This window comes from Rhinoraja longicauda, chromosome 1 (genome assembly GCF_053455715.1).
Source record: "Rhinoraja longicauda isolate Sanriku21f chromosome 1, sRhiLon1.1, whole genome shotgun sequence".
Classification (NCBI taxonomy): Eukaryota; Metazoa; Chordata; class Chondrichthyes; order Rajiformes; family Arhynchobatidae; genus Rhinoraja; species Rhinoraja longicauda.
The window spans coordinates 109,371,050-109,387,327 of NC_135953.1; the positions used below are offsets into that span (position 1 = coordinate 109,371,050).

General features: G+C 40.6%; 1 protein-coding gene across 6 annotated transcripts in view; it reads left to right on the forward strand.

The window, feature by feature from the left end:
• The window catches only part of kiaa0232 (KIAA0232 ortholog), a 92,159-nt gene that overhangs the window by 39,071 nt on the left and 36,810 nt on the right, over positions 1 to 16,278 (forward strand). For 5 of the 6 annotated variants that reach the window (XM_078404501.1, XM_078404518.1, XM_078404527.1 and 2 more), the window contains exons 2-3: positions 2,976 to 3,478; positions 10,389 to 10,526. In XM_078404501.1, coding sequence (XP_078260627.1) covers positions 3,335 to 3,478; positions 10,389 to 10,526 — 282 coding nt within the window. In that variant the 5' untranslated portion in view covers positions 2,976 to 3,334. Of the gene's footprint in view, positions 1 to 2,975; positions 3,479 to 10,388; positions 10,527 to 15,697; positions 15,786 to 16,278 lie in introns of those variants that run through there. The other variant, XM_078404545.1, reaches the window with a different exon arrangement.

A 16,278-nucleotide genomic window follows, 5' to 3' on the forward strand; every position in this document is an offset into this window, starting at 1 on the left:
AAATACAAGTTCGAGCTTAGCCTGCTTTTTGGGTCACCTGAGCCCCATGTACTTTTTCTTTCTGATGAATTGCAGGATCGTGTGAGCAAGCTCTCTGATGCATTATCTGAAGTTCACTATGGTATTAAAAAATATAGTTTGGTCTTGATTGAATTTTTAGCAGCTCATTTAAACTTGATGGACGTTTTTGTAAAAATGTTTTATTTATGTAACAATTAGAAAAGCCCTTGCCATCTTTGGCAAACTCTCTCTGCTTGTTTGGAAGAAGTGTATGCTGCAAACCTAAAAACAAACATGTATTTTTCTCAGGCTCGTTCTCTACTTTAAGTCTGAAAGGAAGGTTGTTAAATTGAAGCAGGAATATTGATTAAAGTGGTCTACCTTCCTTTGCTCTAAAGTCTCCACATCCTTCTGCAAAGGGATGACCAGAACTGTATGCAATACTCCAAATGTGGCCTAACCAAAGTCCTATAAACCTGCAACATAGTTTCCTGACTCTTGTACTCAATTCCCTGATTGACGAAGGCAAACGTTAAAGTTAAATGAATAAGGAAGTATGCCAATACAATTCTTTGAATGTGGGGAAAGCTCACACTTACCTTTTGCATTTGATGCACTTGCATTTGATGTACTTGTTAACTAAGTTATCTTTCAACTCCAGGAAGAGAACAAGCACAGTTGAGGAGAGGTACAAACACAGGTACTCCCTCTGCTGTAATGCGTGCAATTTTATCGCGGTGCACCAAACTTCACATTACGATGTAGGATGCCAAGAAACAGAATTAAAGTATCCCAGCAACTGCTCATTCGTCATCCCCCGTTTTCCCCCACTGTGCAAGTTCAATGACGAATTATCCTATGGATCAGTGTGAAGAGGCTACCTGTAGAGCTTGTTATTACAGAGAAATCTCTGGGCAGGGGTGGGCAATGCAGGCAAACAGAGAGTGAGTGATAGCAGTTTCCATCACATCCAATAGAGAGAGACCTTAAGATCTAGCGGAGCTTGCAACACATGGAACAAGTGTTTCTAGTTCCAAGCAATAGCTTGTATCCACCATGCCCACTGGAGTGCACGCTAGGCCCATTTTTAAGTGCTGATTGTCCACACTACTTGCCCATAGCTTTCCAACAACAGCCCTCGCAGTTAAAACTAGTCCACTCCAATCCATTGGAGCAATCCATTGCTGGGATTTTCCAGTGGAGGGCAGGGGTTTTCATCAGTTTCCCAGCCCAGTATTGTCTACCCCCAGAGGATGTATTTTTTCCTGGTAGGAAGTGGGTAAGTATTTGTGACTTCTAAGACTGATATCATTAAATCAAGCACCGCGGAGGGTAGCTCGAAGTAGGATGCCAGACACTAAATAGCGGATTTTTTAAAATTCTGATGTATCTGCTTCATTTGTTACAAAACATCCATGGTATTCTTGACTGTTTTTTCTCTAAAACCCCAGGACTCCTATATATAGGCGAGACCAAGTGCAGGCTCGACGATCGTTTCGCTCAGTCCACCTAGGTCGATGTGATCTCATGGTTGCTAAACACTTTAATTTCCCCTCCCATTCCCATACTGACCTTTCTGTTCTGGGCTTCCTCCACAATCAGAGTGAGGCCCAAAGCAAATTGGAGGAACAGCACCTCACATTTTGCTTGGGCAGCTTACAACCCAGTGGTACGAGTATTGATTTCTCTAACTTCAAGTAACTCTTACTTTCCCTCTATCTCCGCCCCTCCCCATCCTAGTTCTCTGACAAGTTTCACTGCCCTACTGACTAAATTTTACTATTTGTACGTCTTGTTGTTACCTTTCCCTCAGCTAACATTAAACCATTCTATATTGTCCTTGATCATCATCCCCTTTGGGTAAAACACACCCTTCCATAATTCTAGGTATCCCTCTTCCCTGACTCTCAGTCTGAAGAAGGGTCTCAACCTGAAACGTCACCCATTCCTTCTCAAATACTGCCTGTCCCTCTGAGTTACTCTTCAGTCTATCGTCGGTGTAAATCAGCATCTGCAGTTCCTTTCTACACATTTGTTAATACATGGACTATCAAACCATACCTTGGATGTGCAGCACTTGAAAGAAATAAACCAGTTTTAAAATTTCAAACCGCATCAGACATTGTTAATTACTTATGCCTGTTGTGTCATGGATGATTTTTAGAACATTGATATGCAACCATAGATTCTATATTTTCCATATACTATCTGCTGTGCATTGTAATATGTTATAATTTTTTTGTAACCCTAACCTGATGCACAAAGGGTTTTTTTTTAACTGCTAGGTAGAGCACATTTAAATTCAACTCTTATTGAAAACAGCGAAAGTATATGAATTTTGTTGGAAAAGAATGGAAATTGTTAAAGACATTTAAACTCCATTCTATCGTCTTGATTAGGTTTGGATACCTTAGTTCCATTTTGTCTTTCACAATCTATATACTAAAACTGTTGTTTGGTTGTTTGTTCCTGAACTACAGCCAAAACGGTATATGATATCATGACACTTTTAGGCCCACCTTACTCACCGTCGTCCCCTTGGTGCTAATGGAAGAAGTTTCATTGAAATCGGTGTTGTATTTTTAAAGTTATTCACATTTTAAAGTTTAAATCTATCTCGTAGGGAGGATGGGGAGGAGGGAGGATAAGGGGGATTGAAGGGGATGGAGTGGGGAGGGGGAGTGGGGGAGGAGAGGGTGCTGCACCAATGCAGGAGAGGTTTGGGCCCAACGGGTCCACTTGGTCTAGTAGTACTTAAAACTAAATCAGCTAAAGTGAAGAACATTGTTGATCAGTTGTTGGTAGTAATACTGCCAGATTACTAAAGATTGCATAGAATATACACAGGAGTTGGTCATTTCAGCCAATCAGCCAATGCTGATTTATGATTGGTATCATAATTGGTACTATATTATTATTGGTCTAGCGTTTGGAATTTTTAATAATAATACCTCAATATTTATCATATTTTTCAGGCTCTACAACAAGTAGCCCTACAGCAACAACACCATGAAAGGCATCTGAAATTGTGCAAACACGCTGCGAGTGTTTTGCTACTTGAGATCCTATATCGCCATCTGCCATGCCAGTGGAGTGAAATTTCCATCTATTGACTACTTGCAGCCTGCATAAATGGTACTCCAAGCAGTTGGTCTTCCATTCCACCCGGAGTGAACAACTCCAGATAATATTTCAATATCAGTCAGGAAAATGCTGCAAGATTTAAGAATGTCAACAACTTACCTTCACGCATCCAACCTGTGCAGTTGTTGTGGAAGGCCCACCATCTGAGGGATCCGCAAGCTCTTGCCAAGGGCTCGATTCTGCTCCTGAAATGTCTCTCTTTCAAGCTTTGGGTCCAGTGCAGACCTGGCTAGGACAAGAGTTGGAGAAATGTGGGATCGACGCCATGATCTACACTCGCTATGTCCTTAGTCTTCTGCTCCATGACAGTTATGACTACGACTTGCAGGAACAGGTGCGTATGGTAACTGTTAATGTATTTAATAAATTATAATGTGTAGGGAAGAACTGCAGATGCTGGTTTAAATCGGTAGACACAAAATGCTGGAGTAACTCAGCGGGGACAGGCAGCATCTCTGGAGAGAAGGAATGGGTGACGTTTCGGATCGAGACCTGACTTCAGAGTCTCATTTCAGAATAGCAAGTAGTTTGTTTAGGCTGCTTTTGTTGTGAAATAAAAATATATGTAGTGTTAAATATAATGTTCTCTTTACTATGACAGGCGCTTCCTAAGGTACATATTTTCCATAATTTTATTGTTTCTGCAGCATCTCTTCAGCAAAAATAAATTGATTAAATTGTATTATTTTATAGAATAATTTAGAAACATAGAAAACATGGGGGAGGAGGAGGAGGAGGCTATTTGGCACTTTGAGCCAGCACCGCCATTCATTGTGATCATGGCTGATCATCCACAATCAGTAACCTGTGCCTGCCTTTTCCCCATATCCCTTGATTCCACTAGCCCCTGGAGCTCTATCTAACTCTCTTTTAAATTCATCCAGTGAATTGGCCTCCACTGCCTTCTGTGGCAGAGAATTCCACAAATTCACAACTTTCACATCCTCCCCTTTATTCTTCAACTGTGGCCCCTGGTTCTGGACTCCCCCAACGTTGGGAACATTTTTCCTGCATCTAGCTTGTCCAGTCCTTTTATAATTTTATACGTTTCGATAAGATTCCCTCTCATCCTTCTAAATTCAAGTGAATATTTCTTTATTGCTCGCCAGTGTGTACAGAGGGTAAATGGTAGCTTCCTTTAGCTGTTTCTGAGTTGTCAGTCATTTTCTTCATCCAAGAGTATCAGAAATCTGGAAATCTCTCCCGAAAAGCAGCTGAAGTCCTTTGAGAATCTCAAAACTGGAATTTGATTGTTTTGTCTTTGCTTTTGAGTTAAAGGCTCAAAGCATGAAGATAGAATGGTGTAATTGAATTCTGGATATGCTTCAAGGGATGAAATGCTTACTTTGTGCTCCTAAAGTCTAAGAATATATTGCTTCACTTAGGAGGTCAAAGAATGACTATTTGCATGACCTATTGTTCCTATGAAATAAAATTATCTTTAATATAGCAATATTGATTCAATGCAGTTATGGGTGATATTTGGTATATTGTAGACTGATTTCACTATAATAAACTAAACAGAAGTGATTGCAGGAAGTTCAAAATAGTTAATGGAAATCAGTAAATTAAGCCATGTCATTCTATTCCAGTCATATTTCTTGTTATATTCATTGGATATTTGGACAAGAATCAGGCAGAGAGATGACAATTATTAGTTGAAAGCTCTTGAACAACAACTCTGTGGCTTTCAGCAGTTAAATATTGGCTAGGTGTCCACGGAAAGGTGAAACTCTTATGCAAAATGCCAAAGCCTAAATGTCTCTATGATAAATGTCTTAATTTAATGTAAACCAAATGCTTCACAAGAATCTTTATTTCCATTCATCCGGCCTAGCATTCAAGAATGTTTGCTTGCACCCATTTTCATGCCAATTGTCTGAATTCACCCCATAGTTGAGGTGGCTGATATTGGCAATTGTGTCACATCATAATAGAAATAAAAATATCACAGAAGTCAGATATGCTGGACCACATACTTTTTTGGATTCCTCCTAACCAGTTCGCCAAATGTTTCTTGAATTATCTCCATATTCTTTTCTAATTAAATTTACTTGACCATTTGGATATTGCTCAATCTTTGTAGAAATGTTTCTCTCTTTCTCTCTCTTTATGCACTTGCAGAATGCATCCCGAACTGGTATATATCTTAGAAATGGAATATCCTGTTGGGAATAACTTGTTGCTGTTTGCCTTTCCTCGCAATTCCTTATGTTAGAAGATGCAAATAAGGAAAGGAGTGTGCATTAATATCCTCCATTTTAATTTAAGAATAAAAGCGTCAAAATACCTATCAGATGCAAAAGGGAAAAAATGGGTGCCAAACTGAAAGTATGTGCATTTGAAGGGGGAATTTGGTCAAAGGGTTGGATGTTGTTCCTGTTTTCAACTCTGGTTCCACCTGGAAACAAAGGTCTTCTTGGTAACCTTGTTAGTGATATGAAAAGATATATCTTTTATCTTATATTTATAATTGTAAGCATAATCTGTAATCCTATACTTATAATTTTTGTTCTTCATTTTGATTTTATTGGACAATCATTAAAAACAATTTTGTTGCCTCCAAAATTCAGCATGTAAATATTGATGGCAAGGCTAGGGCCGATTGTCCTTGAAAATATGTTGATGCGTTTCTGAATTCAGGCACTGCAATATGTGTGGTGAATGGACCTTTAATAAGCGATGGGAGCAGAATTCAGGCATTCAGCCCATCATAGCTGCTCTGCCATTGAATATGGCTAATCTATCTCTTCCTCCTAACCCCATTCTCCTACCTCCTCCCGTCAACCCCTGACACCCGCACTAATCAAGAATCTATCTATCTCTGCCTTAAAAATATCCATTGACGGCCTCCACTGCCTTCTGTGGCAAAGATTTCTACTGATTCACCACCCACTAACTAAAGAAATTCTTCCTCATCTCAATTCTAAAGGAATGTCCTTTAATTCTGAGGCTATGACCTGTAATCCTAAGCTCTCCCACGAGTGGAAACATCCTCACCACATCCACTCTATCCAAGCCTGTGGTGCTATTAGGATGGGAATTTTAGAATTTTTACCCATGGTCAATAAACAAATGACAATCTATTTTTAAATCAAAGTGGATGAAAGTTCAGCACATTTATTGTCCATGGTCTTCTTTAGATTGGAAGTTGTGAGGCTGGAAAGGTGTTACCATGGAAACTTTGAATTGCAGCAATGCATTTGATCGGCAATGCAATAACATGATCATGGGTGGAAGAAGTTTATGTTTAAGATGGTGGATAGGGGTCCAGATCATGTAGAATGCTTTGTTATGGATTAGATCAAGTGTCTTGAACGTTCTTGTAGCTGTGCACATCCATCCAATCCAATGGCAATTTTTAATCTAATTAATTACAAATTTTTGGAGGTGAGTCACACTCTGCAAAATACGTAACCCTTGATTAGCTATTGCATTCTGAAAAAAAAAGATTGCAGATGCTGAAATCGGGAACAAAAACTGAACTTGAGTATGTCAATGATTTTGGTCGAGACCCTGCATCAGGTTGACTTGCACGATTTGCCTCCACAGAAGCCAATTGACTTGCTGAGTTCCTTAATTTCTTAGGGATTGGATTCACTCTCATTCCAAAGAGAATGGCTAATTAGGGACAGTCAGCAAGGCTATGTGCAGAGCAGGTAATGTCTTACAAACTTGATTTGAGTTTTGGAGGTCACAAAAGTGATTGATAAAGGTAGGACAGTGGATGTTGTCTACATAGCCTTTAGTGCTGCAAGAAACAAAGTTTTGGAGGAACACAATGGGTCAGGCAACATCTTTGGAGGGAATGGATAGGTAATGTTTCAAGTCAGGATCCTTCTATAGGAGGATCCCAACCCAAAACGTCATTTGTCCATTACGTCCACAGATGCTGCTGACCTGTTGAGTTCCTCAAGCACTTTGTTTTTTTCCCCAAGATTCCAGCATTTTGCAGTCTCTTGCATCCAACTTTATTAAGGCATTTTACAAGGTCCTTCATAGTTGGCTGATCGAGAAGATTAAATACATGTGTTCCACGGTGACTTGGTAGTTTAATTCAGAATCGGTTTACCCATAAAAGATGTTGTGGTGGAAAGGTGTTATTCTGGCTGAAGGTCTGTGAAGAGTGGTGTTACATAGAAACATAGAAACATAAAAAATAGGTGCAGGAGTAGGCCATTCGGCCCTTCGAGCCTGCACCGCCATTCAATATGATCATGACTGATCATCCAGCTCAGTAACCTGTACCTGCCTTCTCTCCATACCTCCTGATCCCTTTAGGCACAAGGGCCACATCTAACTCCCTCTTAAATATAGCCAATGAACTGGCCTCAACTACCTTCTGTGGCAGAGAATTCCACAGACTCACCACTCTCTGTGTGAAGAAATGTTTTCTCATCTCGGTCCTAAAAGATTTCCCCCTTATCCTTAAGCTGTGACCCCTGGTTCTGGACTCCCCCAACATCGGGAACAATCTTCCCGCATCTAGCCTCTCCAACCCCTTAAGAATTTTATATGTTTCTATAAGATCCCCCCTCAGTCTTCTAAATTCCAGCGAGTACAAGCCTAGTCTATCCAGTACCAGCAAGGATCGGTACTGAGACCTCTGTTGTTTGTAATATAGGTGACTTGGACGAAAATGTAGATGAGTTGGTAGTAAGTTTGCAGACGACACAAAAATGGTTGAGTTGCGAACAGTGGAGAAGGCTGGCAAAGGATACACACTATGAATATGAGAAATGACAGTTGGAGTTTATTCCAAGCAAGTGTGAGGTGTTACACTTAGCAAAGTCAAATGCATGGGAAAGTATACAGTAAATAGTTGGACCAGTATTGACGTACAGAGGGATTTTAGAGTCCAAGTCCACAGCTTCCTAAAAGTGCCAACACCAGTAAATAGAGTGAACACAAGAAGATTTAATAAATGTGTTTTTCCCATGTGGCCGTGAATGGATCCCTCACCCTTGTTGCCTCTGTATCCCGCAGTTCTGCTCCCAACACCCTCTGCATCAAACAACTCATTCTCTGACATTTCCGCCACTTGCAACGTGAGCCCAGCTCCATTCACATCTTCCACATCTGTTCTAACCCCTTTCTACTTTCTGTAAAGAGCACTACCTCCTGATACAAATGTGGGCCATTGCCAATCTTTCAAAGCGTTTTGTTACAGTCAATGTTAGATCTATTGTCCAGTAGGGATTGAGATCCATGATAGCCTTGTGGCAATCATACGTTGCCTTCTTGGACAGTGAAGGGTCATGTTCTTAACAGACCTCCCAGCCCTTAACAGACCTCCCAGCCCTTCTGAATTTGGCGGAAATTTTCCGCGTGGTTATGTTTAATCTTTGCATGGATTACCTATAAATTCAAAATTCAATAGCTTCCCTTCCAATATGCATCCTACAAAATTCATAACTCTGTCTTTAAAAAAAAATACTATCACAGTCATTTAAAAAAAGCAATTTTAATCGGATGGGCCCACAGCCAGTGAGGTTGTGGACTTATCTTTGTAATAATGGGAAGCTCAGAAAGTCTTCACTTGGCTTGGTCGAAAGGTCGTTGCATACCTTCCAAGTCTTCTCCTGCTTTAACTGCTGTGGAGTGCTGATGGCCCTTGGAGCATATACAGTGCCCTCCATAAATTTTGGGACAAAGACCCATTATTTATTTATTTGCGTCTGTGCTCCACAATTTGAGATTTGTAATAGAAAGAAATCACATGTGGTTAAAGTACACATTGTCAGATTTTAATAAAGGCAATTTTTATACATTTTGGTTTCACCATGTAGAAATCACAGCAGTGTTTATACATAGTCTGTCCCCCCCTCCCCGCATTTCAGGGCACCATAATGTTTGGGACACAATTCTTCTGCCATCAGCTATGGAAATCTTCCATGACCTGCCAGTCCCTTTGCGATTAGTCAGCTCACCAGTACTCTCTTTCTTCTTAATGATGTCCAAACAGTTGATTTTGGTAAGCCTAAGGTTTGGCTGATGTCTCTCAGTTTATTCTTGTTTCTAATAATGTCTTCTTTGACTTTCATTGGCACGACTTTTGTCCTCATGTTGATAAACAGCAATAAAAGTTTCCAACGGTGATGGAAAGATTGGACGGAAGATTAGATGCTGAGAGCTCTCTTGTGCCTGCATTAAGGAGGCAATTAAACACACCTGAGCAATAACAAACACCTGTGAAGCCATGTGTCCTAAACATTATGGTACCCTGAAATGGGGGGGGAGGGGGAGGGGGAGGGGAGGGGGGGCAGGGGGGAGGGGGGGGAACTATGTATAAACACAGCTGTAATTTCTACATGGTGAAACCAAAATGTGTAAAAATAGCCTTTAATAAAATCTGACAATGTGCACTTGACACAACATGTGACTTTTTTTCTATTACAAATCTCAAATTGTGGAGTACAGAGGCAAATAAATAAATGATGGGTCTTTGTCCCAAACAATATGGAGAGCGCACTGTACATGAACATAAATAGCATTACAGGTGGGTAGGTAGTTGTATTATGGTGGTAGTGGGGAATAAAATGATAGTGGTTGGGTGCTGTATAAAATTGGGTGCTGCCTCGAAGATATGTAGGCTCGGAATTATGTCGTGATTATGGGGTTGGCTGTATGCTGGTCCTCATGGAGGGGAGAAAAAGTTTAGTGAGTCAGTGGAGGTGGCGAAGTGATCCTGCGCAGATATAAAACTTATCCTTGCATGCAAGTTCCTTCCATTACAAACTAATGAAACCTAGTTTCATTATGGAGTGACACTAATTATCCATTAACAACTACTTCTGGAATAACGTAATTTAATTGCTTGCACTGTATTCCCCACTCTGATGGTGCAAAATATTGTTTTCAAAGTTAATGTATCACATAATCACCAGGAATCACTTTCAAGAGAGAGTTAAATTTAGCTCTTAGGGCTGAGGGAATCAAGGGATATGGGGAAAAAGCCAGAACGGGGTAGTGATTTTGGATGATCAGCCGTGGGCCTACTCCTGCACCTATTTTCTATGTTTCTATAACGAAGTATCCAAATGATATTTTGGTGAATCTTTATGTAGCATTTTGTTACTTCCTAATCCAAATTGAATCTTTTTGCTCTGGAAAGGCACTATCAGAGCAACCACCATCCAGGCCTCTTTAATTTATTTTTTGTAATATTAACAAGCTGCACTTGGAATTTTAACATGATGGGTTTTTCCAGAAACTAATTCTCCCATTCTGATTTTATGAAACAGGAAAATGACATCTTTTTGGGTTGGGAGAAAGGAACATCCAAGAAATGGGGAAAAGGGAAAAAGAAGTGTTCAGATCTGAGTCTTGAGGAAATGAAGAAACAGGCTGCTGTTCAGTGTCTGCGTTCTGCCTCTGATGAAGTAAGTTGAATTAAACATCTAAAAATCTTCTGAAAATTGCTGTGAGAGCAAAAGTTTGTAAATTTAATATCAACACAATTGAAACTAAAACCTCATTTTGACAAAAATGGTTTTCCTCTGTCTTGCACTGCTCGATTTTAAGTTGTGTTTCTGTCTTGTTTGCATACATAGAAACAGAAAATAGGAATAGGAGAAGGCCATTTACCTCTTTGAACGTACTCTCTCATTTAACAGCTGATACTCCATCTGGACGACATATTCCTGTCCATACTGATTGATATCTCTTGTGGCCATTTGGTCTCCACCTTTTGTGGTGGAGAATTCCACAGATTTACCATTCTCTAAATGAAGAAATGTCTCTTCTTTGCAGTCTCAAAGAGATTGTGATCTCCCATTCTAGACTATCCAATCATGAGAAACATCTCCGCATTTGTCAGTCTGGCCTTGCCAAAATTCTGTATGTTTCAGTGATGTACCTACCATTCTTCAAAATTCCAATGATCAAAGGCCTATTTAATCCAGTCTCTCTACCAACAACATCAGCAACCAGTCTGATAAATTTTCATTGCATTCTGTCTGCGGGAGGTATATTTCCTTTTTTAAGTATTCCTTTTTTACAAATAGCTGATTGATTCCTGCAGTACATCATGTGTCACCTCAAAAAAGCAAAGATAGTTTGTTTTTCCTGTCAACTAATTACAGTGCAGACGATATCAGCTCTAAAGTTTAGTTTAGAGAATCAGCATGGAAACAGCCCCTTCGGCCCACTGATCCGCGGTCGACCAGCGATCCCCGTACACTTAACACTATCGTACTTGGGACAATTTACAATTTTATCAAAGCCAATTAGCCTACAATGTCTTTGGAGTGTAGGAGGAAACCGAAGCAGCCGGAGAAAACCAACGCAGGTCACGGAGAGAACGTCGGAACTCCATACAAACAGCGCTCATAGTTGGCATCAAACCCGGGTTTCTGGCGCTGTAAGGCAGCTGCGTCACTGTGTTACCCAATCTAATCTAATATGCTTTAATTTTGAACATGTACCTCTTATGTACATCTATTAAAGACCTTCTGAAAATTCAAACTATATCCATTGGTTCTCTCTTATCTGTTCTTCCAGCTACATCCTCTTAAAAACGTCATTAGCATTGTACCTCTATTCCAGGCACCATTCTGGTAAACCATCGCACCCTCTCCAAAGCCTCCACATCCTTCCTGTAATAGGGCGTCCAGAACAGCACACAATACTCAAAGTCTATCCAAAGTCTTATAGAGCTGCATCATTGCTTCCTCACTCATACACCACCTTGGATGCACCTAACAAAGTTTGCCCCATCTAATTCTCTTGCACTGAATAAGTCCCAGTCACTATTGAGGAAGTTAAAGTTACCCACTACAACAACCTTGTTGTTCTTGCATCTTTATGTAATCTGTTTACATATCTGATTCTCTATCTACTGCTGGCTATTGGGTGGCCTATAATATAATCTTATTAGAGTGATTGCTCCAACTAAGTGATTAGTTGACTCGTGTGATTGAGTGATTACAATTATATTTTTGTATTTAACTATTTCATTTTACTTTAGAATTCTATCATGTTATGATTACTCTTGCCCTAAGGAAGCCACTAGATTATTATTTAACCTGTTTTCATTGCACAGTACAAAGTCAAGAATAACCTGTGTTCTTTTTCACAGCCTGTTCCCTTGTTGACTCATTCATGTAATAGTATCAAACCAAACATACAGTGCCCATACTCGGAATTCATTCTCCGTACTATTATTGCTAATTTACTGTAGCTCGTCTACGCATCGATTAAAGTCACCCAATATTACTGTAATACCTTTAGAAACATAGAAAATAGGTGTATGGGTAGGCCATTCGGCCCTTCAAGCAAACCCAGCCATTCAATATGATCAAGGCTGATCATCCAAAATCAGTACCCCATTCCTGCTTTCTCCCCATGATCCCGTTAGCCCCAAGAGCCATATCTAACTCACTCTTGAATACATCCAGTGAATTGGCCTCCACTGCCTTCTGTGGCAGAGAATTCTACAGATTCACAACTCTCTGGGTGAATTTTTTTTCCCTCATCTTAATCCTAAATGGCCTACCCCTTATTCTTAACATGTGACCTCTGGTTCTGGACTCCCCCAACATCGGGAACATTGTTCCTGCATCTAACCTGTCCAATCCCTTAAGAATTTTATATGTTTCTAAAAGATCCCCTCTCACCCGTATAAATACCAATGAATATAAGCCCCCAAATATACACATAAGTGAATATTATTACATGCATCTCTAATTTCGTAATTGATGTCATCATTGGCATTACCTCTACTGTTTGGGAGTTCATTGTCAACCGTCACCAATGTTTTCTGCCCCTTAGTGCTTTGTAGTGCCAACTAGACTGATTCTGCATCTCATTATTCTAACCCACTGTCCTTTCTCTCTATCTTGTGCTTTTTGTGCTTTACAAACCATACCACTCTATGTATTTTATCCTTTATTTTACCTGTCTTTCCTAAACAATAAATACTTTTAGACATTTAGATTCCAGCCTTTGGTCACTCTGCAGCTTTGCATCCTTCCGAGCAATTACATTCATATTTGCTCTGCTTTTTTTATCCATCTTACTGTTTTCTGTATTTGGGTACTGTGCTTTTTTATTTGATTTTTAGATATCTTAGCATTTTGTACAGTGCCTCTATTTGTTTTATTCCATTATGTTTCTTACCTGGACACTATATGTTGATGTGCTTTCTATTCCTTCTTGTCACATTTCAGGTATCCCTACTCCAGTATATTTGCTGCAGTGTTTCCTTGTTTTTCTTCTTTAGCATTCCAGATTTCTCTGAACAATGACCCTCCAATCCAGCTGCCGTCTGTAGTTTCAAGCCAGTTTACCTCTTTAGTTGCTCAGTTTGCTCAAACTCTGTTCCTACCATGTCCATACCTAGTCTGGAGATTACTACCTTGATAATTCTATTCCTAATTGCTCCAACTCTCGACAAAACCATTTTATCTTGTCTTGCACATGTCATTAGTTTCTATGTGGACCATAATAATGTACTCCTGCCAATTCAAGTTCCACTCCTGCCTGGAGGAAGTGATTCCTGATAATGGCACAAAGAAGGCAACATATCATTTGATTCTTATGGTCCTGGTTGCAGAAGGCAGTGCCAATCACTCCCACTATACTTGTATTACAAACACCTTTTTATAACCCTCCACTTGAATGGCTTCCGAGATGCTGATGTTGTGGTCAGTTTGGTTGAAATCCATACAATCCCAAGGATTACCATAATGTCATACCTGTAATGTATTCTCATAGATCTTCATACTTGTCTCACTCACATCCACCTCACATCTAACTATGTGTCTAAAGGACGTAAGTGACATGACTGCTCATGAAGCCAAATATCCAGGCAGCACCTTTCTTCCCTGATAAGTTATAATGCCTGCAACTCAGATTCCAGTTCTTCAGCACTGAGCTGAAGTTTCTCGTCCAATAGACATTTATCCTTGATGTACTTGTCTGGCCAGAATGTCCACATGCTCAGTGACACACTGCCTGTGCTCCCATCACTTTACTTACTTAGTTACTTCATTAATGTGGTGTTCATCAAATTGTTTTCTTTATTAAATTAAGTAAAAATAAGTTTAGTGGTCAAAATGTAGTCAAATGCGATGTTAGTTTAAGCCGCAGTGCACATCATCTACCAATCATTTACCTGCCTTCCTTGTGCTGCCACTCTGCAGAATTCTCTTGATGCAGCTTTCTCTTTCCAGTCTCACAGACTCTCCTTCACCAATACTCACAACGTCATGAGTGCTGCCATTTTCAGCTCTCTGATCTTTGATTGATTGAAAGATACAGTAAGGAAACGGGCCTTTCGGCCCACCGAGTCCATGTCAACCATCGATCACCTTTTCAGATTAGTTCTATGTTTTCCCACTTTCACATCCACTCCCTACACATTAGAGGCAATTTTGCCTCTGGATGAAGGAATTTTGGATGAAGGAATTAGAAGTAACACTAGCAAGTTTGCAGATGACACAAAGCTGGGTGGCAGCGTGAACTGCAAAGCGGATGTTAGGAGGTTGCAGGGTGACCTGGACAGGTTGAGTGAGTGGGCAGATGCATGGCAGATGCAGTATAATGTAGATAAATGTGAGGTTATCCACTTTGGCGGCAAAAACAAGGAGGCAGATTATTATCTCAATGGTGGCAGGTTAGGTAAGGGGGGAGTGTAGCGAGACCTGGGTGCCCTTGTACACCAGTCACTGAAAGTTGGCGTGCAGGTACAGCAGGCAGTGAAGAAAGCTAATGGCGTATTGGCCTTCATAACGAGAGGATTTCAGTATAGGAATAAACAGGTTCTGCAGTTGTATAGGGCCCTGGTAAGACCACATCTGGAGTATTGTGTACAGTTTTGGTCTCCTAATTTGAGGAAGGACATCCTTGTAATTGAGACAGTGCAGCGTAGGTTCACGAGATTGATCCCTGGGATGGCGGGACTGTCATATGAGGAAAGATTGAAAAGTCTAGGCTTGTATTCACTGGAGTTTAGAAGGATGAGAGGGGATCTTATGGAGACATATAATATTATAAAAGGACTGGACAAGCTAGATGCAGGAAAAATGTTCCCAATGTTGGGGAGTCCAGAACCAGGGGCCACAGTCTTAGAATAAAGGGGAGGCGATTTAAAACTGAGGTGAGAAGGAACTTTTTCACCCAGAGAGTTGTGAATTTGTGGAATTCTCTGCCATAGAGGGCAGTGGAAGCCAAACCACTGGATGGTTTTAAGAGAGAGTTCGATAGAGCTCTAGGGACTAGTGGAATCAAGGAATATGGGGAGAAGTTGGGCACAGGTTACTGATTGTGGATGATCAGCCATGATCACAATGAATGGCGGTGCTAGCTCAAAGGGCTGAATGGCCTCCTCCTGCGCCTATTTTCTATGTTTCTTTTCTATGTTTAATATAATCCTGAGCAAATCCACACAGTGACAGGGAGAATGTGCAAACTCCATCTAGCCAGACAGAATCAAACCCAGGTCTCTAGCATTGCAAGGCAGTAGCTCTGCTAGCCTTGCCGTCTTTGCGTCACTGAGTCTATGTTCTTACTGAATCTTCTGCTCTTTTGTACTTTTGTAATATAGAACATTGAAAGAAAACAGCACAGGAACAGGCCCGATGGGCCACGATGTCTGTGCCGAACTTGAGGCCGAGACCAACTCTTACCTGCCTGCATATGTATGTGCCTATCTAAAAGTCTCTTAAATGCCACTATTGTGTCTTCCCCCACTTCCATCCCCGGCAGTGTGTTCCAGGTATTCACCACCCTATGTGTGTAAGAAAAAAATACTTGCCCCGCACATCCCCTTTAAACTTTGTCCCTCTCTCATTAAAGCTCTGCCCACGACTGTTAGATGTTTCCATCCTGGGAAAAAGGTTCCAACTGTCTCTCAATCAATGCCTCTTATAATTTTATATACTTCTACTGGGTGTCCCCTTAACCTCAGGCATTGCAGGGAAAACATTACCTGGAACAAAAGTCAACTTTATTGGGTAACAAAAGTAAGCTGCAAGATTCTGCTTGTTGAGACATCCATGGTAACGATGGTACAGTAGTCTGTCCACAAATTACCTGATTTATTGCATTCAGTTTCACTGCTTGCCATGATAGCTTATCAGTATTTATTGCCGGTCCAGTTGTCAAACTCCCTTCCCCCCCTCCCTCCCTCCC